Source organism: Salminus brasiliensis, chromosome 13, assembly GCF_030463535.1.
Source record: "Salminus brasiliensis chromosome 13, fSalBra1.hap2, whole genome shotgun sequence".
Lineage (NCBI taxonomy): Eukaryota > Metazoa > Chordata > Actinopteri > Characiformes > Bryconidae > Salminus > Salminus brasiliensis.
In genome coordinates, this window is record NC_132890.1 from 23,696,181 (window position 1) to 23,708,965 (window position 12,785).

At 39.6% G+C, this 12,785-nt stretch overlaps 1 protein-coding gene across 1 annotated transcript; it reads right to left on the bottom strand.

The window, feature by feature from the left end:
* Positions 1-588: 588 nt before the first annotated feature.
* On the bottom strand, positions 589-10,462 carry prrg4 (proline rich Gla (G-carboxyglutamic acid) 4 (transmembrane)). The gene is made up of 7 exons (XM_072695561.1): positions 10,237-10,462; positions 9,800-9,909; positions 7,340-7,503; positions 7,087-7,114; positions 3,976-4,114; positions 3,030-3,215; positions 589-1,254 (listed from the first exon to the last, which is right to left on the bottom strand). Exons 2-7 carry the CDS (start codon positions 9,897-9,899, stop codon positions 1,227-1,229), a joined length of 645 nt encoding a protein of 214 aa, XP_072551662.1. The 5' UTR covers positions 9,900-9,909; positions 10,237-10,462; the 3' UTR covers positions 589-1,226.
* Between the last annotated feature and the right edge of the window lie 2,323 nt (positions 10,463-12,785).

The following is a 12,785-nucleotide window of genomic DNA, read 5'->3' on the forward strand; positions in this document are numbered from 1 at the left end:
GGTCAGGTCATGAACTAATCTTGATTCTATAACATTACTATGCTGTTATGTGCCACAAACTGTCACCATTTGTTAATAAATGACCATCGTTTCCCAAACCAGGCAGTTTATGTTACTGCGCCTTTAAGACTGACCTCTGTTCTGATTGGCTGCCCTGTATTGAGCCTCATTTAAACAGCAGTAAAGATCACAACACTCCTTAGAACTTCAGTGTGGGTGGACGGGGCTTAACTGCTGTAGGCACTGTATTAATGAGCTCACAAAAATAGTGAATTAAAAAATAGTTCATATAGACTGTGGTGTGAACGGCACATTTTGAAACCTACTCAGAAATTAAATATAGCCAAACAATTAAACTAGACACAGGAGAACATTACTGAATATGATATTCAGTTTTTTTAAGGACTATATAAATTTAACCTAGGCTAATTGTGAGAAGTATTGATCTGATTGATTGTGGACAATGTAAGACAAATAAATTCAAGTTATTTATTTCTTAGCATTAATGTATAGTAAAACAAAATTATTAAAACATTAAAAACATGTATAGAAATGGTCCAAAATGAAGAGCCTTATAAAACCAAAACCTTGTCCATTAAGGAAATCTATTCAATTCATAAATGGAAACAGCAGTAATAACAGTGACAGTGAATTACATCAGTAAGTGCAGTATTAACAAAACCATTTGGGTGCATTTAGAGAGATCTAGAAAAGCTGTAAACTAAAAAAAAGAAATTAATTATAAAAACAATTATTCCATCACATATGAACCAACAACTAGTTGTCTAGCAGCTGAAGAGCTAATGAACCTAAACTTGCAATCAATATAGAGGTAAATCTGGTTTTGTTCAGTAGGTCAAAGGCATCAGGAGACCAACACAGACTAATATAATCAATTCATCAATCCTTCATCAAAAACCTTCAAATAAATACAAAATAAAGTAAGCTAAAGTATAAGAAGCATACTGTGATACAGTGTCATATAGTGTCTGGCAAACTGGCTGCTTATAGGTCACTGCGAAAATGCAACCCTCAAACATTACAATATTGGCAACTTGTGAGAAGTGTAATTAGTATACAACCAATACAGAGATCAGTAATGGCTTTGACTAAAAATGTCTCTGAAATGAACCAAAAAGGGCATTCTTTAAAATTACCAATATATTACAGTTTATGGTTTAAACTAAGAATGGACCCAATCCAACGATGTGCAGTGAATGTTGACGTTATCGCCGAATGGTGCCTGGTCTGGACCTGCGGAAAGCATTTTTTCAAAAACCATTTCAGACACCCAAGCATTTCTGGATATTATATAACTTATAACTTAACTTTATTATAAGTTAAGAAAAATAAGACATGCTATGCTATATTTTTCCACAGCTAAAATGTCTCTTTGATAGAACCAGCCAGTGAAAATAATTTAAAATTACAGATTAGTTTCACAATTATTTCAAATACTGTATAGTAAACAGTCAAGTTTATAAGTATTTAGACAGCGACAATTTTCATTGTTTTAATTTAGTTTAATTTGGTCTCTGTACACCAGCACACATGGACTGATTTTAGCTATTCAAGAACATTCCATTTCTTGCCCTTGGGTTTCTTTCATGTTATGTCTTGGGTCATTATCCATCTGTACTGTGAAACACCGTCGTCAGTTTTGTAACATCTGACTAAATCTGAGCAGAAGGTAGAGCTTCTAAAATTCATCCTGCTACTTCCACTGGCAGTCATGTCACCAATAAACACCAGAGGCCCGATTTCATTGGCAGCCATACATGCTCATGCCATACCTCCACCATGTTTGACAGATAATGCAGTATGCTCCGGACCATGAACCTTCATTTGCTCCTTCATTCTCTTCTTTTTCCATCATTCTGATAGACATTTATTATTACTGAGTCTAATTAGGACTTTCTGTTCTTGAGCATTATCTATGGGTAATTATACATTAAGGAAGGTGCCTTTTAACTAAAGCTGGGCAATATGACAATATTTTATCGTATTGTGATAAATTTTGTTATTGTGAAAACAATATGCTTTTCTAAGCTTATCGAGGATACTGTTAGAGCTTAATAAACACTGATCAGGTGCAAGTTTCATTATCAACAGTGTAATTAGACAAATTAGATGAAGTGCAGCAGATGTTGAGTATAAATCACTGTATTGAGTATGGGAGAGGATCTGAATAGTAGTTAATAAGAATCTGTTGCTGCTGATGTTTTTAGTCTGTGATTACAGGTATTGTGATAAATGTTGTGTATTGCGAAAAAAAGCCTTTAAATATTGTGATAGTATTTTTTTTCCATCGCCTAGCTCTACTTTTAACTGTAGTTTTCTTACCCACTTTTGTAGCTTTCCAGGTCTTTTTGGTGCTGCTGAGCTTTACAATTACAATTACAACTACAAATTGCTCTCTGGCTTTGTTGGGGTTTTCAGCTGAATATTTGCCTCATTACACTTACATTGACAACTCTTTGGGCTGCATATTACAGGTTCCCATGAACAGCTATCAAATGCAAATTCAACATCACTCATCATCCTAACTTGTCATGAAACAGTGAGGAAACAGGCCACACTTGGCCATGAAAGATAATTGCCTAGTTACTTTAGAGTCTTTAAATGTCCACATTGTATACATTATTAAGACCTAATAATAAGCCCACAGTTTATTTTTATTCGTTTATGCAAATATCTAAGTATTTGTGTGTGTTCTGTTATGAACTGACTGCTAAGTGTGAACTGACTCACAGCTCTGGGTGGTTAAAGGGTCAGGCTAAATCTGGCTTGTGGTTCAAAAAAAGCCTCAACTCTAGTGCGATGATATCTTCAAAGCTAGGGATCACAGATCCTCTTCCTGGAGATCGACTTTCCAGCAGAGTTTAGTTTAGTTACCCTCTAACAGAAGTTAAAGATAAAGCAGAAGATAATGCATCTGTAACAAGACTCTGAATGAAGGCAGATCTTCAGGACCAGGGTTGGTAACCACAGATGTGCGTGTGTGTGTGTGAGAGAATGTGTGTTAATACCCAGGATATGGAGGTGGTGGAGCATCATGAGGTCCAGTTCGAGCAATGGCCTGCTCGTAAGAGGGAAGGCCATGGTCATCCAGCCCGTCTGATGAAGGTGGGGGTGGAATGGTCTGCAGGGAAACTTCCTCCAGCCTCCGGATTATCACAGAGGCGTTACTGCGCCTAGATCGAGTTCTGATGGGCCTGAATGAACAAACACAGACCAGCAACAATAACTAACAAAACCTCAAGCCATACCAATGACGTATACATTAGAGCTGTAAAAATAGATATTGTAGAACAATATTAAAGAAAAGTACAGAAAAGAAGTACTTCATTGATCCCGAAGGAAATGTCTTTTTGTATGCATTCATTATATATCCAAAATAAAAGTCCTTGAGTTAAATTAGATGTAGCCAGACATTAAAAAAATATTCTAAAATTATTCTATTAAATGAAATACATTTAATGAAATAAATAAATAAATAGAGATGGCACCAATCAGATACTAGTCAAATGACCCTTCTTTTAATACCTTTGTGCTTATACCTGCATTTAATCTTTAATAATACACCATATATCCAAAGAATAATAGTTGCCACAAAAACTCCTTTAAATAACCCCTAGTTCACCCAAACAAGCACACTCACCACAACTTTATACAAAAAATATTAAAATAATCAACTGCATCACCTGTAGTTTGTTAGTATCAGAACAATATCAGGACAGAAGAATAAAATCTGAGAGTTCATAATGCACTTATTTACCAAAAATGAAATCATAAGATCAGAGATTTACACCACCAGTATTTGCACATTATTCCAACTTACCAAACATAAGACAAACAAATGGTGATGACCCTAAGACACATATCCTAAGGGATGGTCATTAAACTCAACATCCTGCATGCTTACAATAATCCGACAGATGGTTATGAAATTTGTGCAGCTAAAGAAACACTCACCCTGCGAACCCCTCACTTTTGCCACACTTTTTCTGGCAGGAATACCAGATGAGGAGGCCCACTATGACAATGGCGACGCCACCTGCAATGAGGCCCACCAATAGGGCCGTCACATCGAGTGTAGTCGGCTGATTGTGGTCTGTAGGAACATTTGGAAGTGTTACATATTAAAGCTGTCACACAAAAACCTTGTATGCCCTTTGCTGGACATTGTTTGAATCTGGCAGTTGTTCTCTGTGATGCTCTGGGGCTGATTTGCTTGGTGTATATATATATATATATATATATATATAAGATTTGCTTTGTTACCTAATTATCTGCAATTCAAATGGATTACAGTTATCAGAACTACACACTGGGTGTCCAAATGTTTGTGGACATCCCTTCTAATAAATGCATTCAGCTACTTAAAGTATCTCATTGCTGACACAGGTGTGTAAATGCACACACAACTTCTGTACACACACACTAGTCCCTGTAGAGAAAAACTGCCAAAAGAATAGGCCAGATAAACATGAAAACCAGCTAATGCCAGGCGTGGACTACAGGGCTATAAAGCCTCTAGCATTGAGCTGTGTTCTCTGGAATGATGATGCTCCATCCAATAGGAGTTGAGAGTGGTGATGAGGAGTGGTGGTGGTAATCATTTAACATCCTGACCTCACTAATCGCTGAATGCAATCAATTCCTCACAATGCAATGCTTTAAAATCTAGTAGAAAGCCCTCCCTGGACAAAAATCAATACCCTTGATTTCAGACAAAACAATGAAAATGTCCTAGTACACAGACCATATAGTGTATTGTTTTCCCTTCTACTGCACAACTGACATACAAAGATGCTGCAGTGTTAAAAAAGGTGTTATCCAATTGTGTTCTACATAAATGCAAACCGTCATCGTCATGCAAATAAGATCAGGTTTTTCAAAGGTCCATGTGTTAGAGAACCTAACCTAACTGAAAGCAAACATTCAGTTACACATTTAATGCCACACATGCTTCATTTAGCCTCTATAGAACCAGGTTTAAAATAGATTTACATTCACAAACTTTCAGCCGTTTGCTGACAAACAAGACCCATTTAAAAAGCTCAACACATCCAATATAACAAGTGCTTTCTCCACATTCAACACAAACTGCCACTTTTAATGACTACTGCAGACTCAGAATTACTCGACCCTCTAAATAGAATTCCTCATAAGAGCACAAGCTTGCAAATCAGGTGGCAAAACAAGTGCTTTATTAGTTGCATCAGGTGTGGCTAGAGGTTTGTTGACTGCGACTTTTGACTGCATGTTAGAAATATGTCAAATAAGTCAAAAGAGTTCCACAAAGTTCAGAGAAGAGATCACTGCCTTACACAAACAAGGAAAATGATTCAAAAGAGAGCAAAGCACTGAATGTTCCTAGAGATACAGCTGCAAGCAAAGTTCACAAGTTCAAAGTTAAAGGAACATTGGCTACGCTACCTACGGTCAGGGAGGTCTCAGTTTGCACAGTAAGGCGCACACTATATTCTGAAGGTCTCCATGCCAGTACACCTCTATGGGCCCAAAAACACAAGACAAGTCATCTCCATTCTGCTCATAACCATAGAAATAAACCACTGTTCTGTGGATGAAACAAAACTGGAACTTTGGGCCTATTGAATAAAGCATATGCCGAGCACAGTCCAGCCTATTGTGAAGCATTGCTGGTGGCTCAGTGATGCTCTGGGGCTGATTTGCTTCCTCTGGCACTGGAAACCAGCAGCACGTAGAGGGCAAGATGGATTCAATAAAGTGTTAGGAAATCCAAGAAAAAAACATCATGCCTTCTATGAGGAAGCTGAAGCTTGGGCGGATCACAAGAGGACAGTGATCCCAAGCATACCCAAGCAGTGATCCCAAGTCCAAGGCTTGGACATGGACTGAGGCTCTTCAGGAATGCTGCCAGAAGCTGGTTTCTGGCTATGCATCACATTTCCAACAGGTCATGCCAGCAAAAGGGAGGGCTATGTGTACAGTATACAATGTACAGCGTCCCAAACAAAAAAATCACAATGAGGCAATTTTGTCATTTTAGCATTAGAATGACTCTAAACGCATTACTATAACTAATACAAATGTATTTAAATGTGAAAGACAGGGTGCTCTAGGTCAAGAAGCTGGTGTTACAAAAGCTTTCCTAAGAAAAAAAACGTTAAATACAAACAATTACAAAATTCATGTAGGAAAGACAAATAGACTAACTAACTAAACTAATAAAAACAAGAACTGATTCCTTATTTTTCTTATTTTATTAGTAATATTTCAAGAGCAATCTTCAATTTAAGATAATATAAGATAGTCCTTTATTAGTCCCGCAGTGGGGAAATTCCCAGCAGAAAGGGATAGCAAGACACTCAGTTACAAAAATTTGGATACATTTTAATCCTGTTAAATTATTTGTTTTAGTAATTCAACTGCTTAAACTGAATTTTGAACATGTTTTGAAAATACAAATTGTTACAAGAGTTCTTAAGAGAAAAGTTAAGAGTTCTGAAGATGATATTAATCTTACGTATGTTAAGAACAAAAAAAAAAAAAAAGCAAAGACATTTGTGAATCTGGCCCCAGAAATTCAGTCTCTAAAATGATCAGTTAAATAGTACTAGAATTTCTTAATGAAGTTGCGCCCATCGCTAATCAAAAGTATACGTCAGGTTCATGGTGTTTCTATGTTTTTTTGTTTTAAAACCACTTAATTGTTCATAGCTCTGCTCTTATATCGGGATCTGGGAAAAACAGCCATACATGTATCAGCATGCCAGACAAACCGGAAATATTTACGTAAGTGAAAGTCTGTTTCACTGTACAAGGTAATGTATAAAACATCAGCAAAACATATCTCTGAGGTGGCGCTTGTGACCACAGTGTACACTGTCATATTTACTCATAAAAAGCTGAGCAGCCGGTTTATGATAACAGATAAATAGTGAGCCAGTGGCTCTTTAGAAGCTGTACAGCCTCTTGCCGCTTCCCTTTCACTGCTGTTTATGTGAAGACATAAATGATACAATAAATACTACCAGTAAAGGGAGCATTAGGGCACAGTTGGGTCATAAAACGATTAAGCATATCACTCAGACTTACCTTGTGTGTATTGTTTCCAGAAAGTATCCTGTACAGAACAAACAAAGAGCATATGAATCAACAGAATGACACTCAATGTAAATCTACATAAAATGTCAACAACAATACATTATATATATATATATATATAAAAAAAATCAAATATTCAGCAGGTAAACAAAACAGCTTCTGTGTTTATCATGTAGGTCTGAGACTAATGAGGGTAATGAACAGCTGTGGATTGCTCATGCAAGATATAAAGGAACTACTCAACTGTATCTGGAATATTCTCAAACACCTCCCGAGCTTCCTCGTAGTTACACAGTTCTTCAATGCACTCCCTCTCCAGATTCCCAGGGGTGAACATTTCAAAGTCGAACCTATTGAACATCAGGTGGCGCCCTAGGAACTTACTGGCCTCCTCCTCTTCCACAAACACTGATCGGGAGTAAACAGACTAGCATTAGTGACACACAGAAGAATCTCCTGAAGATCCCTACTGCACATACCAAAAAGAAATCAAGATACAAATCAAGATTTCCGATACACAGCACTGTCTGACACAAAAGCCCATGAATGTCATAATGTGTCAATGTGTCACTGTTTTAATAACAGATTTTTTATAGAATAAATCTGGAAGTGGGAACTTTGTCAGGGTTTTAAATGACTTGTTTGAGTTAAATGATAAAGCAAACAGTTCAAGACTATATGGATAAAAGTATTGGGACACCTGCTCATGCTTTTGTCGAAGTAGCTGTCTTTACTGCGCAGGGAATGCCCTCTCCTGGTTTTTGGAGCACTGCTGTAAGGATTTGATTGAATTCAGCGACAAGAGTGTTAGTGAGGTCAAGATGTTTTTAGCCCACGCCTGACATTAGGCACGGTGCCAAAAGGTTGATGTTTATCTGCTTCAGAGAGTCCTATTCTATTGGCAATACTTCTATAGAGGGACTAGACAAGCTGTGAGTGTGTGTGTGCGCATTTGCACATCTTAAAGTAGCTGTATGCAATCATTAGAAGGGGAGTCCACAAACATTGACAAATATACAGCTCCCTCTTATGAAAGAGAAGTCCACCTCTGAAGTCCCTGCTTATTGCTTTGAAGCTTGAAAGAACAATGTGATTTCCGTTCAGTGGTTTTGGTCGGAAACAACATGAATGCCCTGAGAAAATGTTTTTTTGGGGGGGGTGGTAAGGTAAAGAGAACAAATGTATTTGGCTTTACACCAACAAAACGAAAAGCAGAGTCTGGGGAGCTCCAGTGAAAGAAAGACTTGACTTATCCCAAGAGCCCATGTAAATTTAATCAAACTTACCTCCATAATCTTTGATAGCATTGAAAGCAAGAAAACTGGAGAAGCAGAAGCAAAGTGAGAGGACTGAGCAGGGATATCAGAGACTGTTCTTCAGATAAACCGTCATCTATTAAGAGCTTCAAGTACAGCTCGGCTCAACCCGCCATCCCTCAAAATCCGCGGAAGACAAGCGTCCAGGCTTTTTTCTGTCCTGGCACCAAAGTGGTGGAACGGACTTCCCTGGGTGTCCAAACGGCCGAGTCGCTCGCTGTCTTCAAACGCAGACTGAAGACCCACCTCTTCAGAAAGTACTTGGACGAATAGCGAATAGAGTACGATGGTCACCTTATTGACTTGTGTTTAGTAGTGTCTAAAGCTTAGAGGTATCTTTGAACTGTTAGTCTATTCTAACTAGCCAAGGGTTTGTTGGGTAAATAGCAAAGCACTTTGTAAGTCGCTCTGGATAAGAGCGTCTGCTAAATGCCATAAATGTAAATGTATTAACAAAACTGACTCATGTGACCTAGCCCCTTCTTTACTGTTTACGGTAGAAGCGCGTATACATTTACACTTACATTTATGGCATTTAGCAGACGCTTTTATCCAGAGCGACTTACAAGGTTACTTGTATCACAGAGTTGGGCCAATGTAGTGTTAGGAGTCTGGCCCAAGGACTCTTATTGGTGTGGCTCAGCATAGTCACCCAGACTGGGAATCGAACCCTGGTCTCGCACAAGGTGCTGTAACTCAGTGGGATAGTGGTGTTATCTGTTACGCCACACCAACCGGTATACAGGTGGAAAGTTTCAAAAACTAGGCTATAAAGCCCACAGACATTTCATGGGTGCTGGATCTGCTTACCTTTTCAACCATAGGATTGCGACAACACAGCCCTAAGAGCAAAGTGTGTGTAGGTGTGTATCTGTAGTTTAGATCAGTGTGGTTACAGGTTACAGGTACTGAGGGTAGTGGTGACGCATGGCCTATTTTGAGTGAAGCAAAATAATAATACAATCATCCACTCAACGTTGATTTCCTTATTTCGATTCGAGGAAGTTGATCAACCCTAACAAAAACCGTACAATATCAAATCGTGGCCCCCAGCCGAACAATCGTGAGTGAGCTGCGGGTCTCGTTACACCCGGGATCGCCAATGCAGTGACCATGACCAGCTGAAGCCTTCTAAGAGGCCAGGGTTTGGTCTGTGTGTAGCATCGAGCTGCCATTTGGATAGCTATGTTTCACTATTAGGCTTAAATCAGACTCTCTGGGCAAAAGGTCATAGAAACTAGAAACTAAGTCGTAGTAAAACTTCAGTAGTGTAGTGTAACTTTCCGTTCCACCTTAAATGTGCAGCTGTTAACTCTAGGTCCAGGCGCACTTATGAGCCTCTACCGTGACTGCTGCACCATTTAAGGTGGAACGGGACAGAAACTCACCTGCATTTTTGTCGTCTTGCTCGGAGTTATCTACGCTTCTCGTATAGACACAATATCCACAAAAAGTAAGAATAAACAGCACAAGTAGATGTCTACGCATTTCTGTTTAGCTGTAAAGAAAAAAAGGAGAGAAAATCGTCAGGAAAATGATCAACAGCCCCAACTCCCACTTCTGTGTTTGGCATTCCCCAGTTAGTGCTAGCAGGCTAACCTTAGTTCATAGCTCAGACAAACTTTCGTTTCTTTTCAGTTGTTTTTTTTATTATTTTTTTTTTTTTAATATTATTATTATTAAATATTAATTATTCAGGTTGTTATGATTAGAAATGAACTATATAGCTACGTTATAAAACGAACGACCAGGTGTTTCCGTGCGTTTAGAGGAGCGTTAGCTAGGTAGGTAGGTCAGAAATCTAGCTAGCGCTACCTTTGCTCACCTTAAGCTCAGGTTGCCTCCAAGATGTTGGCTAGCTAGTACTGGTCTTTTAGTGATTCCTCAGACGACTATTTTCATTATCGTTTCGACTGAGAAGTCATTGTCGTCATTCTCGTTTCAGGAAGCTTCTGTTGACGGTGTAATGCTGAGCTGTGTATGGGTAAGCACCTGTACACCCGCTGCTGAGTGGAGGTGGATCTGCTCACCTGGATGAAACGCACACTGCGGGGTGGAGACATGAGGAAATGCGCCACTCGCCCTAGAGCGCAGCTACAGCACTGCACCAGCCCACACTGCTCACATTCCTCTCACTCACACAACACAACACCCGAGCACAGCCTGTAGACCACAGTGAACTCCACTACACTTTCAGTAGCATGGCTCTGATCTATTGCTGGTTAAACTGGTCGACCAGTTTAGCTCTTGACCCCAGTGCGGGGTCAGGTTTTCATTTTCGTCTAGCAGGTCTACCAGCATGACCGACCTGACCCAAATAGTCAACCATAGTCAGCATAAGCAATGTGGTTGACCAGCATAATCAAGTTGGTTAAGCAGTATGACCATCATGACCACGCTGGTCCACTAGTATGACGGGCTTGACCACCAAACTGGTCAACCAGCTTTACTAATGTAGGCAACCGTTATGATCACATTGGCAATATTTGCATATGGCAGTATGTATGTATGTATGTCTGGACTGTATTTAAAACACCAATGACGCATGTTTTTTGACTTTCAGCATGCATAAGTACGTCTATACACATAGACGTGTGTGCAAGTATCCAATCAGACAATCGTGTGGCAGTGCAACCATCAAAAGGTGGGGAAATATGATCTCAGAGATTTTTGAGCGAGGCATGATTGTTAGTGCCAGAGAAGGGCTAGCTTGAGTATTTCTCAGTTCTAAAACTGCTGATCTCCTGGGACTTTTTTATTTAGGTGAGGATAAGAGCAACTTACAAGGTTACTCGTATTACAGAGGTGGACCAATGCAGTGTTAGGAGTCTTGCCCAATGGCTCTTACTGGTGTAGCACAGCACAGTCTCCCACATGGTGTGGTAGCTCACTGGCCGGTAGTGGTGTTATCTGTTGCGTCACACCAACCACAACAGAATTGTGCAATAAAGAAACGAATTTGGCGCCAAAATCATGACCCATCCATGGACCCACTCTACCCTGTGTCAACTGCATGACCCAAACATGTACCAAAATCTGAAGGGAATGTTTGAGAATGTCTGATAAGCTGGAGTGTATAGCTGTAGTGTATATGGATCTATGTATGCAGGGGTGCTGTATGGGGATGTGGCTGACAGAGGCCCTACATTGGTGGAATTGTTAGAGGGGGCCAGTGAAGGCCTAAAATCCCTGGCAGCACCCTTGTATGTATGTGTATGTACATATGCAGTATGTTGGTTTCGATTGGGTTGCAGAAACAGCACTGAAGCTAGATGGACCACTAGATGGTGCTGAAAGCCTTGCAGTTTCCAACCCCACCCCTCATAAACTGAGGCACAAACTGGCTCTAGATGGATCTCATTTTAGTGGTGTTATGAAAATCAGCCACTAGATGGGAGTTTCTTATGAAGACACACTTCCATATTTGTATAGCTATCCTGGATGGGGTGCTATACAACAGTTTCAGTCACATGTTGCAGTTCTCAGGAGTGTCTCAGCTCAGAGGACTTTTTGAGGTAGGCTCAGCTAATCAGAACCAAGCCTATTGTTTTGTCCTATATCTGTTTATCCTATATATATATATCCTATAGCCACAGTAATAGGGACATGTAATTCTTGGTTGCTTACAAATGAATTCTGGCTGATTTTGAAACTCAAAGCCATGAGAACAACAAGTAGCCTCAATGAAAATACACGAAAAATGCAAGATATTAACCCTTGATTTCACACTTTATACACGCATCCTTTTAGACATGTAAAGTGTAATCAGTAGTGTAATGCCAGTAGTGTTACACTGTGATCTACTGGCTCTATAAGCATCATTATAATGATTCAGTTTTCATCCTAATCTAACACCACTGATCATGCCTCTATGATTCTCTCTTATTTCGTAATTTACTCTACTGGGTTCGGTTCATGACCAGGCCTATCATGGGCCATTTGCTAACCCAAACCTCTTAATAATGAGTGAGCAGAGCTAAGACTGTCAAGTTTTAAGTTCCTCTTGACCAGAACATGCTCTCATCACTCTTCCTCTCTTCCTGCTTGCCCCACCTCCTCCTCCTCACAGCTTGACCTTTGCCCCCAGATTTACAACCTAATTTAATGACCCACACAAGAGTTAGAGCCATTTGAATATCTAAACTGCAGTGCGGCTACTCAAGGGTCTTGCATTTCTTTGCTGCTCGTATCGCAAATAAACTACTGTCACATAAAACCACAGAGATAGAGAAGTTATGGCTGTGCTGTGTTTTAAATCACAGCGTGGTAAGGATGGAGTATCAGCGTGAAGTTGCACTCAGAGTACCTCTCATTGCTGTATTGCCCTGGCTGTCTGGTAGCAGATAACCTCTTAACAGCAATATGCTCGCTGAA

Bases quoted from the DNA above. Each gene is read 5' to 3' on its own strand.
- prrg4 (XM_072695561.1), bottom strand. From the start codon at position 9,899: ATGCGTAGACATCTACTTGTGCTGTTTATTCTTACTTTTTGTGGATAT. The intron at 7,504-9,799 runs GTGAGTTTCTGT...ACTCCCGATCAG, and splicing joins GCAAGACGACAAAAATGCAG to TGTTTGTGGAAGAGGAGGAG. The intron at 4,115-7,086 runs GTAAGTCTGAGT...ATGTTCCTACAG, and splicing joins CTGGAAACAATACACACAAG to ACCACAATCAGCCGACTACA.